This window comes from Lacerta agilis, chromosome 6 (assembly GCF_009819535.1).
Source record: "Lacerta agilis isolate rLacAgi1 chromosome 6, rLacAgi1.pri, whole genome shotgun sequence".
Lineage (NCBI taxonomy): Eukaryota > Metazoa > Chordata > Lepidosauria > Squamata > Lacertidae > Lacerta > Lacerta agilis.
The window spans coordinates 90,124,039-90,143,976 of record NC_046317.1 but is presented as its reverse complement, the minus strand read 5'-3'; the positions used below and the strand labels follow the sequence as shown (position 1 = coordinate 90,143,976).

The following is a 19,938-nucleotide window of genomic DNA, read 5'->3' as shown; positions in this document are numbered from 1 at the left end:
CTAGCAGAGGGAATTCCACAAAAGTAGGGCTACCACTGAAAAGACCCTAACCCTTGTACATGCTCAGTTGATGCTATTTAGTGATAGGCTAGAAAGAAGGCCCTTTGAGGCCAATCTCAGGACCCAGCCAGGTATAATATGGGCACAGATTTTCCTTCAGGTAGTCTATGCCAAATTAAAACAAAGTAATTTAAAACAAATGAGATATCTGGAGCCAAACATATAGGAACAGACCATACCAAAATAAAACATAATAAATTAATGTCACAAAGTATTAATATCCAAGTAACACAAATGGGTTTACATACTTCTGTATTTTATTAGCATTTGAGATCAGTTCCAGCTTAATTATTACTTCCCCCACAGCTGTGGTTTCCTTAAAGGAAGTCAGTATGAACCCACAAAAAATGTTAATCACTTGTGTTCTTACAAAAGGTGGTTTCCATTTTATTTAAGACCAGCGTCAGCATTTAGTCAAATATACTAAATGCACCAGAATGATTTGAATGGGGACAGCCTCTAGATTTACCATATTTAACAATGCTCGAAAGTCCTCTATGCAATCTATGTCATATATTATTCAGCTGTCTCTTTCGAAAACTTCTGCAGGAACATAATCTTTACCATAATAACAAAACTTTCCCTAAAACTTAATACATACATGCTTTGCTTTTAGTCCCAGATTTTTGTTTCATTTCCTTGTCCATGGGCATCCTTCTTTGTGGACTGAATCCTGCTGCCAAGTCCCTCAAACTTCTGCTTTATTGTTTGTTTGTTTGTTTGTTTGTTTAACTTTCAGAGTGCCCTTCATCCTGAAGGATCCCAGGGTGGTGCACAAATAAATACACATTAAAAATAATGACATTATAATGATGATAAACACTTTTAAATACCGCTTATCTGCCCAGTTGATCACTGCACCCTGAAAGTAAGGACTTACCATCTTATCAGGAAATCCCTTCTGCACAATTTGGGAATCTGCTCATTAGTGTTATGACATCTGCACTTTGGAATTCCCTCCCCTTGAATATTATTATTATTATTATTATTATTATTATTATTATTATTATTATTATTAATTATTTCAACTTATACACTGCCCTATACCCAAAGGTCCCAGGGCGGTTCACAACAAGACCACAACTTACAAAATCAAACCAAAAGCAGTAACCCAATAACTCCCCCCCCCCAAAAAGATCCATATTTTAAAAGGTTGTTGGATGAACATAAGCACCCTCTCTGTTGTTGTTTTCAGTGTCTACTGAAAACCTTCCTCTTTCAACAAGCTTTTTAAGTGGGGATATTTCTTAATCTGCAGCTGTATTGGAATTGTAAGATCTTTTCATTGTTCGCTTGTGGCCCACATGCTCAGAACATTTTGGCTCCAGCTGAATTTGAAAATAGACTTCTTGCTGGTCATGCTTTTAAAGTGGAGGATGCTTACCTTCCAAGGGCAGAAGTTGGTATAAATTTTAGGATTCTTCTCATTTTATTCTGAACATCTAAACTGGATATACTCTCCTCCTCCTCCTCCTCCTGTCTCAAACTGATCTAACCCTGAGCAGAGAAAAATGAGTAGGGACATTCAGAATCTAGGTACTTACAGGCTGTGTATCTTGTCTCAGATAATGGAGTGGCCAGCCTGTGTGTAGAGTATGAGCAAAGGCCGTCCACCTCACAAAGACAACCTGGTAGCCTCTTGGCTGCGCTGGAGTGCAATGAAAAGAACTGTGGAGAGGCAAGCGAGGAAGACAGCATGCCAGGAGAGGAACAGGTACGAGAGCACAGTTTGAGTTTCTAGTCCCTGATTTCTCCCCACCCTCTCCCAAAACAGGTAATAGACTAGTGTGCTTCTGTTAGGCAGAGATCTCGGGCTACAGAGGTGTCACTCAAGCGCCACTTCACACCTTTGAAGTTTTTACATGCTACAGTGAAGACTACGAGTACACCTGGGTGTACAGGTGTGTGCCTAAGATCCCCATAAGTGAGGGCTTCTCGGTTTTCTTCAAAGCCTGCATGTTTCTTGTTTATTATATCTGTTGACAAACAGTATCTGTTTTGTTTTACTGCTTTAGGCAGAGTCATATAACAGCACTATATTGCTGGAATGAGGTGTGTCAATTCAGTTTTCTCAGATTCTTGGATTCTCAGGTCAAAGCCAGCTCTTCTAGACAAGGCACTTGAAGCCCATGTATTGGCTGTCCTGTCCCTTTAATTTGTAAAGGTAAAAAAGCAGACGGGGAGATAATACACAGCAAAGTGCTGGAGGAAGGGCAGGGGTTAATCCTTTCCCCGTTTGCTGTTTTCCAGATAAAAATTGACTGTGTGATTTGACACACTGGTGAGAACTTAAGCATATCCATGTGTTTTCCCTAAAAGGGTGTTTTTTCGCTCAAGGAGTGGGGGGAGCAGGGTGTAAAAAACCAAAACACTTCCAGTATTATGGTTACAATCTGAATCTTCCTCACCACACATTCACTTATCCCTTAGTTACTTAGGACCTTCGTACCTATGGGACCACCTCTCCTGGTATGCCCCGCAGAAGACCTTAAGGTCCATAAATAACAACACTTTGTAAGTCCCAAGCCTCAAGGAGGTTAGATTGGTTTCAACTAGGGCCAGGGCCTTTTCAGCACTGGCCCCCAACGTGGTGGAACGCTCTGTCACAAGAGACTAGGGCCCTACAGGATTTGACATCTTTCCGCAGGGCCTGCAAGATGGAGCTGTTCCTCCTGGCCTTTGGCGTAGACTCACTCTGACCCCTTATATGGGATTTGGTATATAAAATTTTCCTTGGCTTTTTTGCTGGCCCATGTAGGACCAGCATGGATAGCTGGCTCGGATGAATATCTGAAGTTTCCTCCCTTTACGGTCTTGATTTATGGGCTACTACTAAAATGAGGTTGCATTTTAAGCTGTATTTTAATTAACTTTTGGTTTGTTTGTTTGTTGTTTCCATTACATTTTATTGTAATTCATATTTGGTGTTAGCTGCCCTGAGCCCGGCCCTGGCCGGGGAGGGCAGGGTATAAATAAAAATTTATTATTATTATTATTAAATCCCACTACTTGATAATATTGGCTCTGAGTTTACCTGATTTTTTTCAAATGTTAGCAGCCTATTTTTTATTTCTGTCTCTGTTGAATCCCCCCCCCGACTCACGTTGAATGTGAGGTTACTAGGAGATGCAGAAGAGATTGACCATAGCTTTGAAGTGCTAGCATTATTTTCCAGTCAGGGAAACCCCACATTTCTAAACGTTGGCTTGCTTTTCTGCCACATCTCCAGGACAATGACTTCTCTTTGTTCTCTCTCCATTAAGTGAGCGTCTTCCCAGAAATGTGTACATCCTTTCATGCACTGCAGGTCAAAGATTGCTTTTGTGTTCTTGAGCATTGCTGGGAGGGCAAGCCAGCCTTCAGTGCGGAATTCTTCTGAAAGAGAGGGAGGAGATTGCATTAACACTGTTAACATTTACAGGCAAAACGTTTGTCAACTCTCTCCCTTCGATATGAGAAGAAGCTCATGGATGAGCAGAAAGGAGGCAGGAAGAAAATCAAGATAGTCAGCAATCCGGTATGTTTCAAGGAGTCACGAGCTTTACGAGAAATCAGATAATAGGAGAAAGATGAGAGAAAGATGAAGCCAAATGCAGGTGATCTCTTTCAGTCTTCAAATGCTTCATTGTTCGAAAAGCACAGGTGCCCTCTTGAAAATGGTGGTCTCTAAAAGCCAAAATGAGTTTCTTGGGGAAACCTTCAGCATAAAGGTTTAGGTTAGTAGTAGGAAACTATTTCCATCCCATTCCTCGGCAACCTTTCAGGGGGGCCCAAGTACTAAACCAGGCACAGTGATGCATGGAGCTGTTACCTTTGCACAGTAGGTTCCTTTCCAGCCATGCAGAAGTCAGAGGTTTCCATATATATATACATACACAAACACACATCCCTCTCCATCCTCCTTCCAGGCAAACGAGTCATTCCAGGCAGGCAGGTGGGCGAAGGCACTCAAGGGGGGCATGGCATGTGGGACCAGTGGCATTAGATTTCCCTTTGTAGGACAAAGAAGAAAACTGCTTGGAGGTTTTCTATCAATTAAGTGGTATATACACTTTGTTAAATAAAACAAAAGAATTCCATCTCCCCTTGGTTGCTTCAGAGAAGGAAGACCAGTGTTTCGACTGTAGTCATCATCACCATCAGCAGCAGCAGCAGCATCACCATCCAAGATAGCAAACCTTACTCTCAAGGGAAGTTCCTGTTTCCTTCTCTTAACTTGCCTTTCCAGCCCATGTGCTAAGAAAACCTAGGAATTTCCACAACCAGACAGGCATTCTTGCAGTAAATTCCAAACAATGCCACATGGAAATCACCATTCTACTTTTGTAAACCGCTTGGCTCAATAGGCTACTTTCGTCGGTCACATTTAATCCAGAAACGACGACTGAGGCTCTGCAGTGGAGCAGAGCAGAAAAGCAAGAATCGCACCACATGAGGGATGGGATAAAAATGCCCACAACTTTTATTGGTTACAGCTAACAGATTGGTGTGACACAAGGCAAGCATTCAGATCCGAGAGCCAGGCTGGACCCAGAAGCACCAACCCAAGACCCTTTAAGGGGATCCTTACTTCCACGATCCATTCATGCATTCATCACCTTTATATACCGAGGAGCTCAAGGTGGCATACATGGTTCTCGCCTTCCCATCTTATCTTTGCAACAACCCTGTGAAGTAGGTTAGGCGGAGAGGCAGGGACTGGCCAAAGGTCACTCAGTGAGAGCCAGTGTGGTATAGTGGTTAAGAGCTGTAGACTTGTAATCTGGTGAACCGGGTTCGCGTCTCCCCTCCTCCACATGCAGCTGCTGGGTGACCTTGGGCTAGTCACACTTCTTTGAAGTCTCTCAGCCACACTCACCTCACAGAGTGTTTGTTGTGGGGGAGGAAGGGAAAGGAGAATGTTAGCCGCTTTGAGACTCCTTAGGGTAGTGATAAAGCGGGATATGAAATCCAAACTCTTCTTCTTCTTCCCTAATCATTTGTTACAAGGAAGAAATTGGGGCTGGAGAATTGTGTGCAAAAAGCGCTTGCTTGTGGATCATGCTTCCTTAAATCTCTTTTTTTTTTCCCCAGCAGGCTGGCAAAGCCCAAGACCTCTCAGAGACTAAAACTGCCAGGGCTGCAGCTTTCATTGCAACAGTGAAGCAATCTTTGAGCCAGCTGAATTTTAACACGTTCTCAAGGGCTCTGCAGCAGTACAAAACCACGAATGACTTCAGTACTATGTTGTGCCAGATGAGCGCACTTTTCATGGAAGACCAGAAAAAACATGTCCTGTTGCGAGGTATTGTGGTCCCTGGACATCTCTTCTGGGCACCTGCTGGTTTTCATGCATAAATGATTATGGTTAATGAAATGTCTTCTGCAAAGTGCAAAGCAGGAGACATCACCCATGTGCTGGTTGCACTTTTTAATTATCCTTTTATTGTTATTCCTTCTGCTGTGCAAACAGGTAATGTCGGCTGTTTTTCTTGCTGAATAAATCCATTTGGATTTGCGATTGTGTATCTCTGATACAAGAAAAACAAGCAGTTTCCTCGCTTAACCCTAACTCTTTTAGGATGCAGATGCACGTTCTTTCTGCTTGGTTATGTGGGGGAGGGGGAAATAATCCCAAGAAGTTTTATGATCTAAAGCAGACAAGGAGACATCAGAAGGGGGGAAATGGAGGTATTGGGACAACGCGGGATAGACACCTTGGAATAATAATAAATAAAAATAAAATAATCAGGCCAATGGCCTAACCCTTTTGTCCATGTGTTATTAGAAGATGTGGTTGTGGCCACTGGCTTAGATGCTTTTAAAAGGCGCTTGGACAAATTCATGGTTGGAGGAGGCTGGTCTTTCAAAAGCTAATAGTTGTGATAACTAGATGGAAGCTCCAGGTTCAGAAGCAGCATGCCTCCAGATACCAAAGCAGGGAGAGGAGGAACGATGAGGGAGCGCTTGCCTTTATGCCCTGTTTATGGGCTTCCCAGAAGCATCTGTCTGGCCACAGCTGGAAATGAAATGCTGGACAAGACAGAGTGACCTTTGGATCTAATCCAGCAGGGCTTTCCTTTTGAAGATGGTTTTGAAAGAAATTTGGTATTAGCGGTAGTTTCCATCACTTGTCAGAACATGAATAGACTGTAACATGAGCTATGGAACATTAATTGCAAGGTGGCAAGCCTTCTTTTGTCAATGTGCTACTGTTGTTCCCTGAAAATACTTTGGAACAGGCAGGCGGGGGTGACAAATTTCTAGGAACGTACTGATGCCTTCCTGAACAAAGCACCTTTTCGGAGTGTGATTCCGTGAACTTACCCTTTCTTCTTTTCTGTGCAAGAATTTTACCAGTTTGTTCGGCCGCAGCACAAAAAGCAGTTTGATGAAGCTTGCTGTTCCCTGACGGGAGTGGGCTGTGGCTACAAACCTGAGCACAGCCTGAAGCTAGAGGAGAGGCTGCGGCTGGCCAAGAACCCAGGTGAGAACAGCCTTACTTTTGAGGAGTTGGCAGCCCTCTGAGAGTTCCTGCCTCTCTGTGTGTTCTCATTCAGCATCAGGGAGGGATTCTTGTCTTTAGAATGCTTGCATCATTGCTCTGTCATCCCAAGTTGCTGCCCATCTGATCATTAAGCCCCTTAAAGATCCCAGTGACTGAAGGGAAGAGCTGGGGTCAAGGAATAACTTTTAAGCCACAGCCTCTGAGCCTTGGCCGTTACTTCCTTTGCTGCTAGAGTAGCCCAATGGCTGAAGGGGCAAATCTCTTCTTATTTAATGACCCAGAGCCAGGTCTTCATAAGTTCACTCTCATGCATACTGGAGTTGCCAGTTGGAATGCTGTTCAGTTAGGATTGCAGGAATCTGCCTTATGCCTAGTTCACCTAGCTCGGTGTTCCCTGCACTGACTGCCAGCAGTTCTCTGGGGTTTCGGGAATTGAACCCGGGACCTTTTGCAAGCAAAGCATGTGCTTTGCCAACGAGCTATGGCAGCTTCTTTGGAAGAAGTGCTAAAGACCCTCAGTGCCAGTGCCGTTGCTAGAAGAAGCTTATGCCTGCATGGTTAGTGGATGGTTAACGTAGGAACAACCTGCAGCATCGTCCTCCTTGAGTCCTAAGCATTTTGTGGAAGCTGTCAATCAGGGACAGGTAACCTGTGATCCTCCCGATCTTGTTGGATTTCCAGCTCCTAGCCAGCACAGCCAGTAGTTTACCTCCTTCCTATAAGTCCTAGCCAAGGATAAAAGCCTTCTTAGTAATAACCCTGGGCGGCACCCTACATATTCCATGTAGGGGCTGTATTCAGTTATTCCCAACCTGGTAGGACCCGACATTGCATCATGGGTTTCTTAACTCTGTGACAGTTTCTTCATTAACAAAGGATAGGTTTCTAGAGTTGCAAACACGGAAATCATCTCTCTTCACTTTCTCGGTGCCATGCATAACTTTAAAAACCTTGATTATATCCTCCTTTGCTCACTTTTTTTCAAAACTGAAAAACCCCAGATGTTGTAACCTGGCCTTTTAAGGGAGTTGCTCCAGCTTGCAAGAGGAAGAAAATCACCCCATGTCAATTTGACTTCAAATGTTTCCGTAAAAGTAATTAAAATATTGTATAAACCCATTGTCCCACTGGTTTCCTACCTGGACCCTGAACCGAGCTTTCCAGTCTCTTACTAAAGCTCCATTTGGCCCATTAGACCAAATTTCCATTGAATTTCCCTCCTAGAATATCATTCTCCACCTAGAACTACCCTCTACTGGGTGGATAGCACAGTTGGTTAGACTAGAGCAGGGGTCAGCAACCTTTTTCAGCCTTGGGCCGGTTCACCATCCCTCAGACCCTGTGATGGGCCGGACTATATTTTTTTTTGGGGGGGGGGGGGAAATAATGAACGAATTCCTATGCCCCACAAATAACCCAGAGATGCATTTTAAATAAAAGTACACATTCTACTCATGTAAAAACATGCTGATTCCCGGACATCCGTGGGCCGGATTGAGAAGGCGATTGGGTCGCATCCGGCCCACAGGCCTTAGGTTGCCTACCCCTGGACTAGAGCGTGGTGCTGATAATACCAAGGTTGCAGGTTCAATCCCCATCAGGGACAGCTGCATATTCCTGCATTGCAGGGGGTTGGACAAGATGATCCTCAGGGTCCCTTCCAACTTCATGATTTATGGTATTTTGGATATGTTTTCAGTGACTAAAATGCTCTTGTGTTTCATTCCCTAATCTAGCTTTTCTGTGGTGAATTCAGTCTTTCATAGACCTCAAGACCTCTCCTTTGCACTGATAGGAAATACTCCCACAAAAAATCTGTTGCATACTCAGTATTATATTGATAGCATATTGACTCTGCCAGACTATTTCAGCATACTAGTTATGTTTTTTGTTCTCTAAATAAGTATGTCTTGCTCAGACCTAATTGAGGAGGCTTACTGCAACCATGGCCAAGTGCCATTTGGGGGCACTGCTACCTCAGCAGCCTTGTGGCGCTGAAAAGTACCTCAAGGGTCATCTAGTCCAGCCCCCTGCAATGCAGGAATCTCAACTGAAGCATCCATGACAGATGACCACCCAACTTCGCCTGAAAGCATTCAGTGAAGAAAAGTCCACCACCTTCTAAGGGAATCCATTCCACTGTTGAACAGCTCTTACCATCAGAAAGTTCTTCCTGATGTTTCATTGAAATCTTTCTTGTAACTTGAAGCCACGGGTTCAGTTCCTACCCTCTGGAGCAAGCAAGAACAATTGAAGATGGCTGTCATGTCTCCTCTTTCCCAGGCCAAACATACACAGCTCCCTCAACCCAGTCCGATAGCCTTGCCATGCCACTGGAAAACTACCCTTCAGATAGGCACCAATTGTACTTCTTATTGTACACCACTTTGGTGTTGCTTTAACGAGATACGGTATATATGGCAAACAAATATGTGGTATATTTTAAATAAAAATGGTCAGAATTGGCCTCCCTTAGGAAGAAGTTGTTATTCTGTTCATTCTTCCTATTGTTTGGGAAAGGGATTTTCCTGTCATTTTAGGATTAAGAAATAAGGATACATTGCAATGATTTCCTTGGACTTCCTTCCTTTTGTTTTTAACGTACTCTCTCAAGACTTCCCACCTTCATTCAAGCAATTTTTTTTAAATCTTGTTCTCTTTGATATTAGAGAAGAAATGTGACGAGAAAACCACCTTTTCGGGTGGTTCAACTGGGCAGCTGAACACTGAGCAGCATTTGAATAAAGGAGGTTCCCACCTAACCTTGGGGTTGGGCATTGCAGGTATGCTTCCTGTAAAGAAGAAATGCATAAAGTATGTTAATGCCAGGAGCAATAAAACTTGATTTTAGTTCCTATATGTCAATGAAAGTATGTGCAGCTTGTGACCATTTAACAAAGTAATGAAAGAAAAGTCCCTTGAATCACACCTTCACACGTTCATTGGGCTGATGTTAAAATCACGAGATGCCCCCCCCCCCATTGAAAAACCCTGTTTTAATTTTATAATTGCAATGAGATTTTTTAATTTTATTTTTAGTTGTATTTTAATGGCTTCTAACGCAATTGTGAGCCGCTTTGGGTTTGCTGTGAAAGGCAGCAAATAAATCAGGGATGGGGAAATTGCGGTCCTCCACATGTTGTAATTCAGCAACTCCCAACGTCCCTGACCACTCGCCATGTTGGCAGGATGGATGAGAATTTGAGTCCCACAACTTCTAGAGAACCAGAGGCTCACTAACCCCAATATCTGGGTCAAGATTAAATAAATCTGAGTCACTATTGACTCATTGCGTTAATTTTGACTCACACATGATTTGCTTACCTTGTACATGTTAAATTTCATTTTTGTTATCATTTTGAAGCATTGCACATCCATCACTAAGGAGGAAACTTTTCCTGCAGCTTAACATCAGTGTGTATTAAGAGATGTTGGGGCAGTATGCAAATAAATTGCTGTGCTAGCAAAACAGGATCCCACCTCCTCCAAAAAGGGGAAAACCCCCAAAAACCCTAACAAGGAACATTCTTAATTTTGCTTCATCTGTTTCAGACGGCTACATATAGGATCCTGTCCTTATGTGCCTTGCCTTGTGCTTTTTAACAGGAGGAAACAGTGCCTGTGTGACTGCTGACCCCTCCAAAAAAATGCCCAGCTCCCTAAAGGAGAGCCGTAACCAAATAATCCGATCAGCCTACCTGAGTGACCTCAAGGTGGCTCTGGACCAAAGCAGCTTCAGCAGTTTCTTTTCAGCACTGTCAGCATACAAGAAGACTGATGACTACGATGCCATGGTGTCTGTGGTTGCAGCCCTCACCACAGAGAAGCCAGAACATTTCCATCTACTACAAAGCAAGTATCTGCCTGATTGTTTCTCAGGGTGTCTTGCTGCCTGCATAACTCTGCTCTTTCCACCCACACGTTACTAAGCCTGTTCCTCAGTGTGGTGGGGCAGTGAGTTCAGTTCCCATCCCTGACAAGCTGCACAGCAGCCATGGCTGAACTTCTTTATGGCACATCAGTATCACATACGGATGGGGGAGAAGTTTAGCCCGGTTTGCATTTTGATCCGAATTTATTTCATTTGCACTTCCTGAAACGGTTCGCGGATTGAAACACCTCTAGCCTTTGAAATTCACCTTTCCAACCAAAAGCATGCTGGAAAATGCGTATGTTAAGGGCAATAGTTCATATACAGTGAAGGCTCTTGCTTTGAATGAGAACCAGTGTGGTGTAGTGGTTAAGAGCGGTAGACTCGTAATCTGGTGAACCGGGTTCGCGTCTCCGCTCCTCCACATGCAGCTGCTGGGTGACCTTGGGCTAGTCACACTTCTCTGAAGTCTCTCAGCCCCACTCACCTCACAGAGTGCTTGTTGTGGGGGAGGAAGGGAAAGGAGAATGTTAGCCGCTTTGAGATTCCTTCGGGTAGTGAAAAGCGGGATATCAAATCCAAACTCTTCTTCTTCTTCTTCTTTGATACCAACAGGCAGGGAGTTCCAAAGTGTGGGTGCTGCCACACTAAATAATCGAGTTCTTACAAATGCAGGTATTGATTTGGATATAGACAACAGTTCCGCTAATAAGCTCATCAACCTCCAAGGAGGTAAAAGATTAAGTACCATGCGGAAAAGGCACTCTTGTCTTTTCATCTCACTAGATTACTTTAGAAGCACCTTTACACTCAGACAAGTTGACTGAACAGGCCAGCTCTGGATCTTGTACAGTCATCCTTGGCACTACACATATTTAACCAGAAAATTGCAAGGCTTCAGACTTGTCCTGGTTCCCAAGAGGATTTCCCCAGCATGTGTTTTTCGGGGGGCAGACAAGTATGCAATTATTTTTGCTGCTCTTTGTGTGAATGTGACAATGAGTCTTCCTGACTAGTAAAATGATTCAGCCACAGTAGCTGGAAACCAGAACAGGCTGGATTTAGTGACCAGGTTTTTGTTGTTGTTGTTGTTGTTGGTCTTTATCATTTTGAAGTAAAATGTTTTCCCCATTCCCCTGGAATTCCCTGGCTTATAACAAGCTGGCTCCAACTGTGTGTACACTTCATTATTTGTTTATGTTCACAGGGTTCTCCATGTTTGTGCACCCCCATCACAAAAAACAGTTCAGACAGATGTGTAAAGAGCTGACTGGAATGAGTTGCCCTGAGGAGAGTGAGGAGGCTCTGTTACCAGCACAGGAGGAGGGCTCCCTTGGCTTGAGGGACTCAAACTGCATGGTGGAAGAGAGTAAATTTCAGGATAAAGCTGTCAGCCCGACCCCAGGTTTGAGTTAATTGTTTCAGTACAGTTTCCCCTCCTCCTCAAAGAAGTCTGTTCCAGGTTTTCTTCTTTCCATCCACCAATAAGGGAACAAAAAAGAAGCTGCAGCCTTCTCCCGTTCAATGAATCAGCAGAATGTATCGGTGCACAAGTTTAAGGATAAGATACAGCAGCCCGTTTTTTTTGCAGTGAAATTTGCTGCTTAATAGGAAAAACGTGGCAGCCCCCACCCTGCTACATCAAGCAAAAAGGGGCAGCAAATGTGGACTCTTTGTTTGCTCACCAGATAAAATTAAATTATTGCTCATTTTGTGTTTACTCTTTTGTGTTTACTCAGACAACTAAGGAAGAATGAGTTAAGGATTAGCTGTAGCCACAAATCTCACCCAGATTTTTAGATTGTGAGTATACTATTATAAAACAGCCAGAGCAGGCTGACGAAAGCTGAAAGTGTCTAAAGCTGGCAGTTCACACTGCATCTGATGTGTTACATATTTTTGTTGACTCTAATGGTGCAGTGCCATAACGGATAACTTATTTTCAATGACACATCTAGGCTGAAGTGTTCTTATCCACTGCCCCCCCCCAAAGATAGTTTCCTGATTACTCATCCAGAGAATACAGATGCTTTGGTGTTGCCCCACCTACCAGAAGGAGGCAGAGCAGTTTGCAAGTTTGACTCCTCCGTAAAGATGTTTTCATCTTCCCAGACCAGTCCTATCACACTCTTCTTTCACACTACAATATAACAGCTACAACAGCTACCTAAAAGCAATTCACAGCCCCAGATCAATCCTGTCTCATGGTACAAAACAGGTTCTGTGGTGGAACCTTTTCCTTTTCTTGGAAGTGTACGGTGGGCATTCTATCCAACACTGCTTCTTCAGGTAGTATCAGTGTAAATTATATCATTTTGCTTATACAGTGATACCTTGGTTTAAGAACAGCTTAGTTTATGAACATCTTGGATTAAGAACGCTGCAAACCCGGAAGTAGGTGTTTTGGTTTGTGAACTTTGCCTTGGAATAAGAACCTGTTTCGCTTCCTGTTGAGTGTGTTCCATTTGTAAATTGAGTCCCCCGCTGCTATGGGAAAGCACGACTTGGTTTAAGAATGCTTTGGTTTAAGAGCAGACTTCCAGAACGGAATAAGTCCGTAAACCAAGGTACCACTATAGTTGCTAATAACACTGGTTTTAGTTTGTTCTTTGAACTGTGCCTTGGGTTTAGTCGTGTTGGCTTTTGTGTTCAAGGAGAAAAATGTTCCTGCTCTTCGTATTAGCATTTGTGTCCCCCTGTCTCTCTCCCAGCAGTGGTTATCCCATTGGGCAGCCAAGATACTTTCCATCCCAAATCCAAAACTGAAGCCCAGTTAAACTGGACCTAAATAAACCCAGCCAGTTGGGCAGGGTAAAAATAATAAATTATTATCATAAATTATTATTATCTGAGTTAAACTGGAGTCGATTGGCCATCCCTCTCTTGAGTGTCCAGGAAAGGAATGTTGGCCATCAGCCCTGTAGTTATTTAAATTGTGGAGCAAGTACCATGTGTCCTAATCCTGGAGGATGGGTGGTGTAAATAAGCAATAAATAAATAGAAGAAAAGAACTGCTCATACATAGTTGCGTGTGCTTTTTGAGATGTAAGATCTCCTCTGCAGGTTCCTCCAAGAGTGAGATGCTAGAGAAGATCCTAACTAATGCCACCCCTATAAGTAACTTGGAATCACAGAACTCCAAGGGAGGTCCAAGCAGTGTCCGCACACCCATGGATTCTGACAGCGTGCCCATCTCACCATTAAGGGGTATGTAAAATTGGATCAGGTAGAAGCCCTTCTTCCTTCAAAAGAAAGGATACCTCAACTGCATCAGAAATACACTATGAATGCAGTAGCTCAATGGCAGGACATATGCTTTACATGCACCAGATCCCAGTTTCAGTGTGCTGCACCATCAGCTAAAGGACCTCAAATTTGAAGGCTGGGAAATATTTGGTTACCTAAAGCCTTGAGAATGTAGAGTCAAGAGCAGACAGTATCAAATTGGATGGGTTAATGGCCTCATTAAGTAAATAGGAGCTTCATATATTCAGTTGTCTAGCTAAAGGCTTTCCAACCTTGCCACTAGCTGCTGTTGCCAAAATTTGAGAAGAAGACAATTCCATTAGTTAGTTCCTACCTGTGTTCATTCTGGCTTCTTCCCAGAAGAAGCTAGAGATCAGAGTGTGTTTTCTCTGCTGTCCTCGGGGAACTATAATATCAAACAGCAATAAATCTGACAGCTTCTGTTGTACGCATTTTATCTGTGCAAAAAATGCCATTACTATGTAGGGGGCAGTATTTCAGCTGCCAAAAGGAGTCCGTCTCTTAACAGTCACACACTTTCTCAATTTTCCAGAAGGGTTCCAGTGTGGAAAATGCAAATCTGAGCATGGTGTGCCTTTTAAATGCCAGCTGTGCGACTTCACTTGTTGCAAATTGTGCTGGGAGAGTCTCCTAAAGGTCGGTTTTGCTTGTCCAAGTTTTGCTTTCTCCTTTCCTCAAAACAAAATTGTCTGATTGGTTTCTCTGTTCACTGGTAGAGCAGCTACTTCTTAATATTATAATGGAGCCATTTTCCCAGTCATAGCTGGCAGGGTTAGTGTCAGATTGGCAGTGTGTCACAGCATCACAGCCTTGTCCCTCCTGGTAAGCCGTAGTAACAGTGTGATCCTGCTGCATCCTGCCTGCTGACCACTACTGGCCATTACTTACTTTCCCTGCCTCCAAAGATGTGTGACTTGCACATTTTAAAATCTGTTTTCAACTCTGGAGTTAGATTCAGGTAGGTAGCTGTGTTGGTCTGACACAGTAGAAATATATTTAAAAAATAAAAAAAATTGTCCAGTAGCAGCTTAGAGACCAACTAAGTTTGTTCTTACTCAGGGGTAGACAACCTAAGGCCCGTGGGCTGGATGTGGCCCAATCACCTTCTCAATCTGGCCCACGGACAGTCCAGGAATCAGCATGTTTTACATTAGTAGAATGTGTGCTTTTATTTAAAATGCATTTCTGGGTTATTTGTGGGGCATAGGAATTTGTTCATCCCCCCCCCCCAAAAAAAATAGTCCGGCCCACCATAATGGTCTGAGGGACGGTGGACCGGCCCACGGCTGAAAAAGGTTGGTGACCCCTGTTCTTACTGGAATTTTTATATATATATATATATATATATATATATATATATATATATTATATATATATATATATATTTCAACTGTGGAGTTGTTACAGTTTTCCTCTGCCAGAAAAAAATGGGTTGTTCTTGTGGTCCATTGCAGCCACAGGCGTCCTCTCTCTCGTGAGGCAGTGGCACAAACAGGAATGCACAGAGCTTGTCAGAAGGTACCAATAGCACCTGGTCATTCAGCTTTATTCAGGGGGTACATGGCAGAGAAGGACTGTGTGGTTTTCCATGTTCCTGCTTTGGAGCACATGAGTCAGTCATCTGGTTACGCATTGAAATGGTATGGGTTGCAAGCTTTAATCTCTTGATCGGTTTAAATTGTATGAAATTACAGTTGAAAAATGTTCCCCTTTCGTGGGATTTAAAGCAAATTAAGTATATGCAAATGCAATTTGAGCTATCATTGTTCCGGTGAAGCTGATTAACGAGAAAAGGATAGGATGACTGAGGGAGCAGCAAGTACAGGGAGTTAGCCGCATTTAATCATGGAATTGCAACAGTTCCAGAGAAAGAAAACCACCAGAGTTGGCAGTGATCAATTATGCTGATTTGAAACAGTGCTTGTTGAGTAGGGGCTCCTGCCAACCTCCCACCTCCCCCTTCCTGTTACATCTCACCCCAAACCCTCATCTCCTTACAGCGCTTTTATATCCAATCCCCACCCCCTCTACCTGCCACCTCCACCCTATTGCCAATCCCCATCCCTGCACAGCTCGTTCCACGCTCCCTGAAAGTTCACCCCCAAACTCCTCCATGTGCCACAGCTCACCCAGAACTTCCCCGTCCCTCAGAGTGTGAAGCCAACCCCCTTCTTACAGGAGTAATGCGTCAGGCATGATTGCAGTGTACCCTGGGTCTTGAACCAGGCAGCCCTGGCAGCCAAACTTAGCTCTTCTTGTCTCACCAAGGCATGTAGGTCATCGGGAGGTATCAAGCCAGCTCTCTGCCCTTTTGGGCACCAACAGGGTAGTAAGAGAAAGCATCTAATCATCAAAGTGAATTGAGGCCTATGTAGGTTACCAAATACATGAGCAGCATGTGGAATTATGCCTTCGAAAGTTCTCCCTGACAAGTTAAATACCTGTGAGTTGGGTCCTTGAGGCATTCATTGTCTTCCATGAAGTGCCAACAAATAACACACGTGGTCAAGCAGCATGGCCATTTGCAAAAATCGGCTAATGTTTCCCCTGATGGGAAAGAACCTGACTCAGACATCATCAGGGGGTGTGGGAGGCAATGCCAATGAAAGCAGTAAGGTCAGCAACTGTTACCCAGAACCGCAGTGAGTTTGCTTCTTTAACACCTTTGGAACGTTTTTGCTTCCTCCTCTCCTAGACCTGGGATTGCATCATTGAAGCAGGAATTTAGGAATTGAGCTCTAAAATCCAGAGTTGGGCAATGCCTTCTATTAGAACTAACCAAAATGTCACAAACGTGTGGCAGTCTTTTTGAGTTCGACCAAAACAAAGTGAAGGGGAAATGTGTGTCAGCCTTATAATTTTTTTATTAGAATAATCAATAAATAACCTGTCGGATAAATAAATGATTCAGTATAAATCCATAAGGCACCCAATCAAAGTCTAGTGTGTAAACCCCTATCTGTCCCAAACTTTAAATAAAAATTGCAGGTTCATGAGATAAACGAAGAGCAGAAGATACTTAGAAATCAAACTCTTAACTTAAAGTTAGATTATCCCCCTCAGTTGGGCCAAGCATTTCTATTCTGCAAGCTTTGCATTGCTTCTCTATTGTGGCTTATCGCTCTATGAAGTTCATTAAAAGAGTTTTTTCACCCTGTGGTAACCTTCAAGTGGAGAAGCCATTCTGCAATTCTTGCTTTAAGGAAGCGGGTTCTTAGATTTGGCTTTTAAGTACATGACTGACCCATGTGTGCTTTGCTTTTATTTACTAAACTAGGTGCTGCTGGCTCCTGCCTCTCCCGCTCACCAACCCTGCTTCCCCCCCCCCCACCTGACCAACCACCCCTCCCTTTACCCCTGACCTATCCTCTATCGCCAAACCCCTTTAAATGAGGGGGGTGCTTTAGAGAGTCATTTCCAAAACTGCTCTCTGAGTGCCTCCCTCACCCGTTTAAACCTCTCTGGGGGCGACATGTAATGGGGTGGGGTGTGAGGTGCTTCAGAGCAAACTGTTCTCTGAAGCATCTCTCCCCCTTCCGCATTAATCTTCCTTCCCAGATCCTTACCAGATCTTGGAAGCAGAATGAGTGGTGTAATTCGGGTTAATCATGTGTGAGTCAGATGTATAAGTTCTTGCAGATGGCAGAAGTCAACATCTTTATTGTTCTTAGTGGAGTGCTCATGTCAAATATAAGTGTTGGGCGCGTCCAATTTTTTTCTGTTTTCTGCTTCACCCCCACCCCACCCCTCAGGTTGCCAAGAGTGCCCGGGAATGCAAAGTGATACCAAGAAGATACATTATCTATGAATTATTGGCCAGATCCCCATGAGAGAGGTATACATTGAGGCAAAAAATAGCCCAGGGACCATGGAAAGGAAGCAAAGTGTACATTTGTTTTAAGCAAGCTGGTCTTGTTCTCTGGGCTGATGTTGCCACCTTCATGTCGCCACCCTGAAGTTCCTCCATCAGAAGAGATTTTCAATGCGGAGCAGAAGATTGGAGAAGCAGCATGGTCTTCACGATGACAAATGGCAGCAGAAGGTGAAAGGACAGAGTAATCTTAGGATTACACTTAACCCTGATTCTCTCAACATTCTAACACTTTTGGCAGTTGTTGGGCTCTCAGAATGACATTTTTACACAAAAGCATAAAATCATTTTTCTTATAACAGTCTCTTCAGTGAGGCATGATAATTATGGCTTGTCTCCCTATGGGATGGTTGTGGTTTCCATGCCTGGCTTTGTAAAAGCAATCAGTTGCAGGGGCTAAAAAAACTCTTTGATGTGTTACCAGGCCTTGTGGTATTTGCCAGCTGCCTACCAAAAGAGTTCAGAGAAACTGACCAAACGAAAACCTGAAATTGAGGTGGATTGTCTGCTCATTAGAAGGCTGTGCATATTGATAGTCAGCTGTCAATTTTGATAGTCATTGTAATTTTGGTGAGTCCTGAGCTGGTGCTCAGGCTACTTAAATAGAAAGCCTCTGAATTTCGCTACTTGTGCATCGTGTCAGAAACTTCTGCTGATAAGAAGGGATTCTGCTCTGCTTTCTGATGCTTCAGAAGGATTTCTGCAACAACCTATTGGTTCTGTTGCAGTAAATGGAATAAATTTTAAGTACATTAAGTGCTTTTATATTTTTATAAACTGCAAGTATTTTTGTGAATTGAAAAATTGCCTGTTTTCAAAAGTGGGAAATAGTATGTGTTAAACTATGTCAATAAATAAAAAAACGCATTTGCCATGTGGCTTCAATATCAGCATTCCAAAAATCGTGGACAGCGTCCAGTGATGGCCACCCACTTGCACAATGGATATATGCTTGTACAACCGGACTCCTGGTTCTCTTTTCCCCACTCCAGCCCTCCACATAACAAAATTAACAGTTTTTTGCTTATGGTGTGTCACTTGGCAAAAAGCATGTGGGTTAGTAATCATGGCTTCAGAGGTAAAGCTAAACAAATGGGGTTGCATTCACTTACTGAAAATAATGCAGGGTTTTGTGGGAGATCACTACATACGGAGGAGAAAAATGTTTATGGAGCAACTGATGAAAGGAAGCACGGAATATTTTAAGACTACTGAATTCTAGGGAAACAATTATTTGAGGAGGGTGAGCACAGCCTTCCAAGATCTTAGGCATCTCTTACACTAAAATTTAGGACTCCAGGGCATCTGTTTGGTGGGCAGGGGATCAGTGCTGGAGTTAAGGCTACAGTGAATGATAGTAGATGGGGAGCCAGTCTGTGCACCACCTCTGATTCAAAGAAGTCTCTGTGCAAATAGCTTAACCATGAGAAAGGCTAGAGCAATTAAGAGTCCTGTGCTTTCTGGCTACAGACCATCTCCACCTCTCCTGACCGAGAGCAGTGGGGTCAATTATGCAAGGGTGTCAGGCTAGAGCACGCCAGTGAACTCTTGCAGCTATCTGACTTGGACGCCAGCCCAGATCTGCAAGGGAGGACTGATAAGAGAGCTGCAGAAGAAAGCGAAGGAGGGGGTGCGCAGCTCAGAGAGACAGAAGACACATTGGAATATAGTTCTTCAGAGACTGATACCCCAACCCTCAGCCTGCAGGAGCGTCGAAGGAGTGGGTTACAAGATAGGGGGAAGTTGACGTTACTTAAGCGATGTCAGAGGGTTGGGTCCTCACGTGTTAAAGGAAGAAGAATAGTTTGGATTTGATATCCCGCTTTTCACTACCCGAAGGAGTATCAAAGCGGCTCACATTCTCCTTTCCCCCCTCCCCCACAACAAACACTCTGTGAGGTGAGTGGGGCTGAGAGACTTCAAAGAAGTGTGACTAGCCCAAGGTCACCCAGCAGCTGCATGTGGAGGAGCGCAGACACGAACCCGGTTCACCAGATTACAAGCCTACCGCTCTTAACCACTACACCACACTGGCTCTGCTGAATGACAATGCCTTCAAACCCCATAACCAACTGCAGAGATCAGAAGGACCATTCTGCTGCAAAACAATAATGAAGTTGTTGCGGGTTTAAAGCTGCTTGTGATGCATGCATTAAGAATGGGGTGTGTGTCATTTTGTTCATATTTAAAGGCCAAACTGCCTAATTCTCACAAACTGAAAGACATCCACTGCACTATTCAAACTTACAGTATTTGAATTTTGTGATGCAGTTCGGCAACCAAGTAATTGTGCAAGGATCCATATGGTGGGATATAAAGTGTGCATAAACATTTGTATGTTAGTGAAAATAATGTTGCATTAGGGGGAACTGCTTTGCAAAA

The 19,938-nt window shown here is 43.6% G+C and overlaps 1 protein-coding gene across 1 annotated transcript in view; it reads left to right on the top strand.

Annotated features, from left to right (window-relative positions):
* Positions 1-17,540, top strand: part of RTEL1 (regulator of telomere elongation helicase 1) — a 68,217-nt gene extending 50,677 nt beyond the window's left edge. Inside the window, 12 exon segments of the mRNA XM_033153805.1 lie at positions 1,626-1,774; positions 3,482-3,577; positions 5,134-5,344; positions 6,389-6,526; positions 9,217-9,330; positions 10,154-10,399; positions 11,626-11,823; positions 13,482-13,625; positions 14,218-14,321; positions 16,817-16,828; positions 17,449-17,482; positions 17,485-17,540. Coding sequence (XP_033009696.1) covers positions 1,626-1,774; positions 3,482-3,577; positions 5,134-5,344; positions 6,389-6,526; positions 9,217-9,330; positions 10,154-10,399; positions 11,626-11,823; positions 13,482-13,625; positions 14,218-14,321; positions 16,817-16,828; positions 17,449-17,482; positions 17,485-17,531 — 1,493 coding nt within the window. The 3' untranslated portion in view covers positions 17,532-17,540.
* The last annotated feature ends 2,398 nt before the right edge of the window (positions 17,541-19,938 follow it).